The sequence below is a fragment of the Trichechus manatus genome, unplaced genomic scaffold, assembly GCF_000243295.1.
Source record: "Trichechus manatus latirostris isolate Lorelei unplaced genomic scaffold, TriManLat1.0 scaffold00208, whole genome shotgun sequence".
NCBI lineage: Eukaryota > Metazoa > Chordata > Mammalia > Sirenia > Trichechidae > Trichechus > Trichechus manatus.
In genome coordinates this window covers 659,487-668,255 of record NW_004444144.1, presented here as the reverse complement: position 1 = coordinate 668,255, position 8,769 = coordinate 659,487, and the positions used below count along the sequence as shown (strand labels likewise).

Here is an 8,769-nt window from a genome sequence, read left to right as displayed (position 1 = left end):
ATTTCTGATTGCTGTCTCTCTATGGATTCTTGCAGCCTGTTAAATTTGTCATTATGCTCTTCTCTCATCTTTTTAATTTCCTCTATTGCGTGTTCTGCATTTTGCTTAATTTCCTTCCTAATTTCTTCAAGAGTTCTGTATATTAATCTTTTGTATTCTGCCTCCAGTAATTCCAAGAAATTTTCCTCCTCTGGAAAATTTCTAGATTCTTCATTTTGGGACCTTGCTAAAGCCATCATGGATTGCCTCTTTATGTGATTTGATATTGACTGTTGTCTCCGAGCCATCAATAAGTTATTATATTTTATGTTTGCTTACTGTGTCCTAGCTTCTTGTTTTGTTTTGATATGCCCAAATAGGCTGCTCATATGAGCTAGTTTGATTATTGGCATCTTTGAAGCTCTAATGTCCTGTCACCAGGTGGTTAGATCTGTTACTAGGTATGTGAGCTCAGGAGTCTGCCCAGTCCTCCTGTATGGATTCAGCTCAGGTGCCCAGGTAGATAGCCACCAAGTTTTGGTGTAGGCTCTCACTTACAGTCCTAGACAGGCATGGGTGATTGGTGTAGGCACACGCATCTGGCTGCAGCAGGGGGATACACTCTGAGCAAGGCAGGGGGCTGACAGCCGCCCCCGAGTGTCTGGGAAGAAGGCGTGTCCTCGTTCCATAGAGCACGTAGGTGGGTGGGTTTTGCAGCCGGACTATGAGCACCTAATGCTGTTGGCTGTAAGGTCTGGGGAGCACCTCTTATTCATGGGCCCTTATCGCAGGTTGGCTAGGTGGTGTGGGTGGGACCACCAGTCCTCAGGCTCCTGATGTGGGTAGGCGAAGACCCTGCTTAGTGGGCAGAGCAGTGTCAAATGTCGAGAACCTGCCACTTCACAGCTGAAACAGTTGAAGTTAGAGTTCCGGTATATACCCTGTTGTACTGCAGTAATGAGGGCCTACGCTGTTGAGATGGGCCCACACAAGTCTGTGCAGGGGGGAAGGCACTCAAAGTCCCTGGATCCCTTATGCCTGTGCCTAGGCAAAGGAGCTGTGCCTACCCTGGGTTCCTGGCTTAGGGGAGCCAGCAGTTTATTTTTTCCCGTTTGTTAATTTGTTCACTCTCCAAAGCAGGGAGAATGGCTCCAGGCATGTGACGGATCCTACTTCCGGCCCAGGGGACTTGGCAACTGCTGAAGCTGGTCCCGGACCCAGTGCAGAGCAGGGAGTGGGGAGGTAAATGGGAGAGAGGTTTCTCTCTAAGGCGGGTGTTTTTGATTCGTGTGGTAAGCTGTACGCAAGTACTTATCTTCCCCTGATGAGGGCTGCTTCTCACTGGTTCTATGTGGCTGTGTAGACTCTCCGGCACTGGGTCTCTCCTGGTGTGGAAAAGGATCCTCCCGATCACCGCCACTTGCCTGCCTCACCGCTCACCCATGAGCTGCTCAGGCCTGAAGGGCTCAGGCTCTCACCGGGTCAGGTCTGGCAACTCCTCTCTGCTTCCAAACCGTCTCTCCCTCCCCCTGCTACTCAGTCCGGTTCCTCAACTTTGCCTTTGATGTTTAGGGCTCCCAGATTGCCGTATATAATCGAATCACTTGTTTTTTCGGGTCTTTGTTGTAAGAGGGTCCACCAGAAGTGTCTGACTACTCCGCCATCTTGGCCCCACCTCCCTATTTTTCCATTCATTTTAGAAATTATTTCTTTGATTTTGTTCCTTCCTCCCATAATTACTTACTTGTCTTCTTCTAACTCCAGTCCCTTTAAGACTTAAGGGGAGCAACTTTAAGGGAAGGAGTGATGTTTTAGCCCCCAGCCCCACAGTTCTTCTGTTATGGTGGAATCAGCCCAGAGAACCACCAGGAATGGGATTGGGAAACATTCCTGAGAGAAGTATTTCCATTGGGAAGCTTCCAACAGTCTAAATGCCCAAGATAGTCCTGCCAGGGTAAGATGAGAAATGTTCTGTGGTAGAAAGGACTTAGCAGGGAGATGTCCTCTTGCCCTTTGCTTTTCAAGTCTCCGTTCAGAGAGCCCTGCGTACGCAGTGGGTCTGAAGCAATCCTGGCCCACGTTCCCGTCTTCCCTTCAGCCCTTTATAGCCTGATCAAAGTATCTTTGATGGTTAGGAACTCAGGGCACACTCTGTTTGCAATGGGGATTTACAATGAGATTATATAAATGAAAGCATTTTCCATGAAAGTAAATGGATACTGTTGCATAATGATTAGCCATACTTTACAGAAATTGTGAAGCTTTAATAGAGTAGAAATGGACATCTGAAAAGTTTTCAGAGTAAATTGTCTGCTTGGTTTAAATAGCTTGGCAGCAGGTCTCTGTCCCCTAGACACTGATAGATGGCAGTGTTACTCTATAAAAGCTTTTCCTATGACAAAATTGTTCTTATCTAGAAATGAACATTTAGGGGTTGAAAATAATGAAAATGTTTTCATTTTCACATACCTTATACCTTATCATAAACATTAAAGAGTTATCACTTTTCAAAGATTGGTTGATTGAGCTGACTTCTCAGTCAAAGTAGAATGAAAATGCTCTTCAGAGAGATCATTTAGTCCAGCCTCTCCAGCTCCAGTACCAACCCCAGTTTTACAAATGGGGACCAGGATTTCAGAACAATAGAAAGGACATTGACCTATATTCAGTGTCTCCAAGGGGCAGCTGATGGCAGGTCAGGGACCAAAACTTGGCTCTCCTAGAACCCGGGCTAGAACCCATCTTTCTCCCTCCCCTTACCCCAGGGCCTTCTCTCCTAACAGCCCTACTATTTCAGGTTATGTTTCTTTTCATAAAAGTCCATGGTATTTTGTTTCAGGATTTTCTATTTTCTAGAGCTCCTTTCCCTGTGACCATTATATTTTTATAATTTTGGTTCCATCTGAATTCAAGATACCTCACTTTAGAGACTGGTTTTATCAAATGTGCAGAAATCTGTGGCTAGTATTGGATGGATTTAGGGCTGATGGCTGGGTGGGTGTTATTTCCTCCTTTCACATTCTTGTTTTAATCACTTGAGTGCTGGCTCAACCAAAGAGCAGTCCCTGATGAGGCTTTGAGACCTGTTCTTTCTGGGCCCTTCCTCCCAGATCCATCCCCTTCCTTCCACCCTCAGTGTTCTCAAGTTTGTGTGTATCATTCCCTTACATTTATAATCTCACCATATATATTTATACACCTGGACAATATTGTTTAGTTTTTAACCTGCTTTTGAGCTTTAGCTAAGTAGAAGCAGGTGTTTTGGATATTTATCCATGCTGTCATATATAGTTGTGCTCGTTTATTATCCTTCTACCACACTGATTGCTTTTTCTTCCTAAATTTTACCTTTTTACTTTTTATTATGGAAATATTTTCCAAACACACTCAAAGCTGGAAAATCTACTATAGAGACTCTCCATGTACTCATTGCCCAGTCGCAACAGTTATCAGCTTTTTGCCAGAATTGTTTCAGGGTGACTGTGCTGAGCAGAGTGAGCCTTCCATGGGGAAGAGATTAGTCATAGACAGTGAGCACTGGAGGGGACCTTTTGCTCTGGCTCACCACTTTTCTCGCAGAGCTGAGCAGTATTCCTCTTATACTGCGTATATAGGCTTTCGAGGGCCCAGCTTTATGTGTAAGACTCTCCGTCTTGAGTTGACCCTGGGCTTTGTCTCTTGCCCCAGAGCCTACCAGGCTGTGAAAACCAAAGCTTGATTTCACCTAGTTGAGCAGTCTCCTTTCTGCAAATCCTAGCTTTAGTCGTTCCCTTTACCTCCCTTGTTTCCTGCTTTCTAGTTTTTGACTTATGAATATTCCTTCTTTTCTTACCCGCACATTGATTCGTATCACCAGAAACAAAAGTCCTAAAATTGTTAGGTTGTTAGATGCCATCGAGTTGGCTCCGACTTATAGCAACCTTATGTATAACACAATAAAACACTGCCCAGTCCTGTGCCATCCTCACAATTGTTATGTTTGAGCCGATTGTTATAGCCACTGTGTTATTTCTTTTCATTGAGGGTCTCCCTCTTTTTTGCTGACCTTCTACTTTACCAAGCATGATGTTCTTCTCCAGTGATTGGTTCCTCCTGATGATGTGCCCAGAGTAAGTGAGATGAAGTCTCACCATCCTCGCTTCTAAGGAATATTCTGGCTGTACTTCCTCCAAGACAAATTTGTTCGTTCTTCTGGAAGTCAGTGGTCTATTCAGTATTCTTCACGAGCACCACAATTCGAATGCGTCAATTCTTTGATCTTCCTTTTTCATTGTCTAGCTTTCGCATGCATAGCATGAGGTGATTGAAAATATTATGGCTTGGGTCAGGTGCAACTTAGTTATCAAAGTTATCTTTGATTTTTAAGATTTTAAAGAGGTCTTTGCTGCAGATTTGCCCAGTGCAATACATCCTGTGATTTCTTGATGCTGCTTCCGTAAGTATTGATTGTTGACAACTTGTTTCTTCGCTGTTTATCATATAAATACTTGACAAGAGATTTTTTTCCAAGTTAAAAAGATAAAAGAACTGTAATATTAAATATTGTTCTTTTACTCCTACATGATTAGAGAACCAGGTTTTTAAATTTTGTGACCAGGTATCTCTTCGGGAGTAGAAAAGACGATGGTAGCTTTTGTTGTGTTGAGTAAATTTAAGGCATTTTCTTTTTGTAGGATTAATTACTGCAGAAGATCGGAAATATGGAACAACAAATCTTCACTTAGATGTATCTGATGCAGCTAATGTCATGGTCTATGTGGGAATTCCCAAAGGACAGTGTGACCAAGAAGAAGGTAAGGGGCTGTGTATGAAAGTGGGGCTCACCTCTGAGCTAGGGACCACTCTGATATTTGCTTTCCCTTGCTCTAGAAGTGCTTAAGACTATCCAGGATGGAGATTCTGATGAACTCACAATAAAGCGATTTATTGAAGGAAAAGAGAAGCCAGGAGCCCTCTGGCATATATATGCTGCTAAAGACACAGAGAAGATACGAGAATTCCTTAAGAAGGTATGCTTTTTACCTGTAGGCATGTGAGAAGAGACCTCTGATTTGGGGATTCGCATATTTTTTAAAAATCCTGCTGAATGGCTTTGTATTGTGATCTTGAGGTTGTTTATTACCTTTAATCATGCTATAATGTCATAGCCATTTTTTGTTTTGAATTCCTAGTTGGTGAGTCTTGCTGCTCCTCTTAGAGCATTAAGCTCGAAGGGAGAAAGTTCAGTATATCTCGGTATTCATGATGGATTCATAGGTGCGGATGAAACGTTCTGAAATAAAAGTGTAGAGAATAGCAATATTATAAATTATTACCTGTTGTGAACTGACTGGGTTACTGGGGAATTGTCACAATCTCGAAGTTAAATCTGTGCACATCAGATTGGATAGGCTGAAGGTGGTTGCCAAGGAACAAGGTTTCTAAATGATTAGGCTCAGACCTCTGGAAAGAGGAGGCCTTGTCAGTTTCATATTATAGTGCATTTGGAGGTTTTTGTGCTCTGCCTTCAAGTTGGTTCCTCTGATCATCTCATAGCATCTGTTTGCTTTTATTGCCTTGAAAATTCAAGCACTTCAGAAGTTCATCTGTCAAGCCTTGGCCCTGGGTGGCCATGTTCTGAGTTACTAAGGTCCCTGTCAATTTTGCCTATTCTCACTTAGTGGTAGCTTAGGAAGGCCTGAGGCCCTACTTGTGGCCATTATCTTGTGAAGGGTCATTGGGAAGGTATGCAGGGGTTGTTTTGAAGATACCAGATTTCCGCTGTAGTTGGTAGGTCATTCAGCAAAGGTCCTATGAAGAGGGTGCCGGCAACTGGAAAGATAGGGTGTATTCCATTTTTAACTTTTCCACCATTAAAGCTGCTGGGTGCAACCCGGGTGTCCTTGTCTGATACTCTTCAGTCTTTTCTAAGGACTGGGTGTGAAGTCCTTAACCAGTGTTTGTTTGAATCAAGGTGCTTCTAGCTAACGATCAGTTGAGTCTTCCAGAAAAGCTGCTGGTCACCATATTGTTCCTTTGATAGTGTTACCCTGAGTCTGTGCTTTGCCAGATACTGGTCTAGAATAAACAAGGGTCTTTAGTTTACATCTATCTTTGGGGCTGTTTTGTGGCTCAGATCAATAAGTTAACACAGGTTTTAAATAACTGCAGAACAAATTTATATCTAAGATTGAGCCTACTTTCAAAAGTCTAGTTCAAAATACTGTCCAGATATAGTATTTACAAACATATGCATAGACTGCTAGTCACAGTTTGGGGAAGCCACATCTTCAGTCTTTTTTCTGTTGGTTCAGTCAGCTGTTTTTGATTACCACTTGTGTTCTCCCGCCAACAGAGGTACTTTAGTGGGAGAACACTTGACCTTTACTGACTACTGACACTTGTTGACTCACCCTGTTACTCAACTGCATAATATTTTGAATGTATTCTAGGTATCAGAAGAGCAAGGTCAAGAAAACCCAGCAGACCATGATCCTATTCATGATCAGAGCTGGTATTTAGACCGATCACTAAGAAAGCGTCTTCATCAAGAATATGGAGTTCAAGGTTGGGCTATTGTACAGTTTCTCGGGGATGTTGTGTTTATCCCAGCAGGAGCTCCACATCAGGCAAGAACCATTGCTTTATTCTCTTTATAGTGGGAACCTTTGAGTGTGTTACTGATGTGTTTTGCTGTTTTCCAGGTCCATAACTTATATAGCTGTATCAAAGTGGCTGAAGATTTTGTTTCTCCAGAGCATGTTAAACACTGCTTCTGGCTTACTCAGGAATTCCGCTATCTGTCACAAACTCATACCAATCATGAAGATAAATTACAGGTAAAAATAGCACAGATCCCTTGCATCCTCTGACTCTGCATAATGGCCCATTAAGGTACAGACCTTATAAAGGTCAGTGAACTTGGCCATATTGCACTTGATTCTAGTTCTACTGTCTACTTAAGTGAAAGAAGCACACACCAATATTTAATTTCCTATTTGGAAAATTAGAGGAATATATAAACTCTGAAAATAATAAGGCTGTACCTTGGGACTTGCCCCTCCTGCACTCACTGAAGTGGGAGGAGGCTATCTGGCAGCAAAGCTTGGGGAAGGACGAAAATGAGCTTTTCAATTCTTCAGAGGAGACATGGGCTTACAATTTGTCTGAAATACTAGCCTGAAGGAGCTCAGAGTCCTGTCCAGTACTGACAATCCATGATGAATATCGAGTTTTAAATTCTAATTGAGAGTAGTAATAAAATTAGCAAGGTGGAAAGCTTATTCTTGGTGACAGATTTTTACATTTAAAGGAGAAACGGTCACATTGTCTCCATTATTTTAGGTGAAGAATGTTATCTACCACGCAGTGAAAGATGCGGTTGCTATGCTGAAAGCCAGTGAATCCAGTTTTGGCAAACCCTGAGGGTGCCGGAGACGACTTAGCCCCCGCGGGATGGAAGGGAATTACTGGCAGCTGTTCAAACTCTTCAGGCAGGATTCCTGTGGACTTTGAGATTCATGTTACCTCATCTTCTTTTTTAAACTGTGCCCTACTTGTGAGGGTACTCTGTCTAATGTATATTTCTAGTGTTTACAGACACTAAATGTGTATATGTAGTAACTATTTACAGAACACGCATCCTCAAAGTGTGACTTCTCACCTAGTTCCCAACTTTTACCAAACTGTAAAAACAAAACCTCTCATCAGCTCTGAAACAATACCTGCAGTTACTCCCCAGCTGTTTGGTCGGGCAGGTTAGTCAAGATGAATCTGTAACTATTAGGAATTACTCTGCGCAGCTGGTTTGGGTTGTGCGGTTTCGTGTCTGTCTGAGCACCCCGCCCCCACCCCGCAGGGTTGAGAAGAGCGATGGAGGAAATGAGCGCTGACGACGCAGTTGTTACTGTACTGCATAGGACTGGCATTACATAGCAGAAATCAACGACTGTACAATTCTTGGGATTAACCCTCTTTAGTTAAATGGAGTTTTAATTTAAATGAAGCTTTGCTAATTTTAAGTGTTAAGCATTTTGCATTAAAGTATTCATGTAATATTTTGGTTCAGTTTACTGGCATCTGGTTGTGCACTCACCTTTCGTCAAGGGTTACAGCTGTAAGAGATTGCTTAGGGAACTTTTCTAAAAGCAAAGGAATTAGATGCTACACAAGAAACAATATACTTGAAGGCGGCCACAGAGAAGAGGACATCAGGCTGTCACCTGGAAGAGCCCGTGGTCTAGCGGGGCAGTCAGGGAAACAAGCATAAGGTAATGAAATCCACATACAGGCAGAACCTGGCAAGAAAGCCTCCTCTGAGAGGTAGAACACAGATACAGGAGTGGGCACAAAGCAGCTCCACATGGCATCACAAAGCAAATACCCATGTGTCCGCCGTTCAGTGGGAGAAATAACTGCTAGCATTCCAGAAGCCTCCACTGTGCCCTCTCCCACTGACTCTGTCTCCCCAGAGGTAACCACTATTCTGAATTCTAACACTATAGTCCTGTTTTTGAACTTTATAGAAGTGGACTAATACACATACATACGTACCCTTTGTTCTTTCATGTTGTTGCATGCAGTTATTCTGTTTTCACTCTGGAGTGTTCCATTACATGAATATACAAAAATTTATCCTTTATATTTTTGATGAACACTTGGATTCTTTTCACATGCTTCTATGAACATTTCATCTCTTGATGCACGGGGATATGCACTTCTGCTGGGTTTATTCCTAGTAGTGGAATTTGAATCATAGAATATGTGTACGTTCAAATATTGTAATGGTTGGTAATGCCAAACTCTTTTTAA

At 42.6% G+C, this 8,769-nt stretch overlaps 1 protein-coding gene across 4 annotated transcripts in view; it reads left to right on the top strand.

The window, feature by feature from the left end:
- KDM3A (lysine demethylase 3A) overlaps positions 1–8,015 on the top strand; it is a 55,133-nt gene extending 47,118 nt beyond the window's left edge. For 3 of the 4 annotated variants that reach the window (XM_023742334.1, XM_023742331.1, XM_023742333.1), the window contains 5 exons: positions 4,653–4,772; positions 4,849–4,988; positions 6,411–6,587; positions 6,663–6,797; positions 7,303–8,015. In XM_023742334.1, the coding sequence (XP_023598102.1) occupies positions 4,653–4,772; positions 4,849–4,988; positions 6,411–6,587; positions 6,663–6,797; positions 7,303–7,383 (653 nt within the window). In that variant the 3' untranslated portion in view covers positions 7,384–8,015. The remainder of the gene's footprint in view (positions 1–4,652; positions 4,773–4,848; positions 4,989–6,410; positions 6,588–6,662; positions 6,798–7,302) is intronic. The other variant, XM_023742332.1, reaches the window with a different exon arrangement.
- Positions 8,016–8,769: the final 754 nt, after the last annotated feature.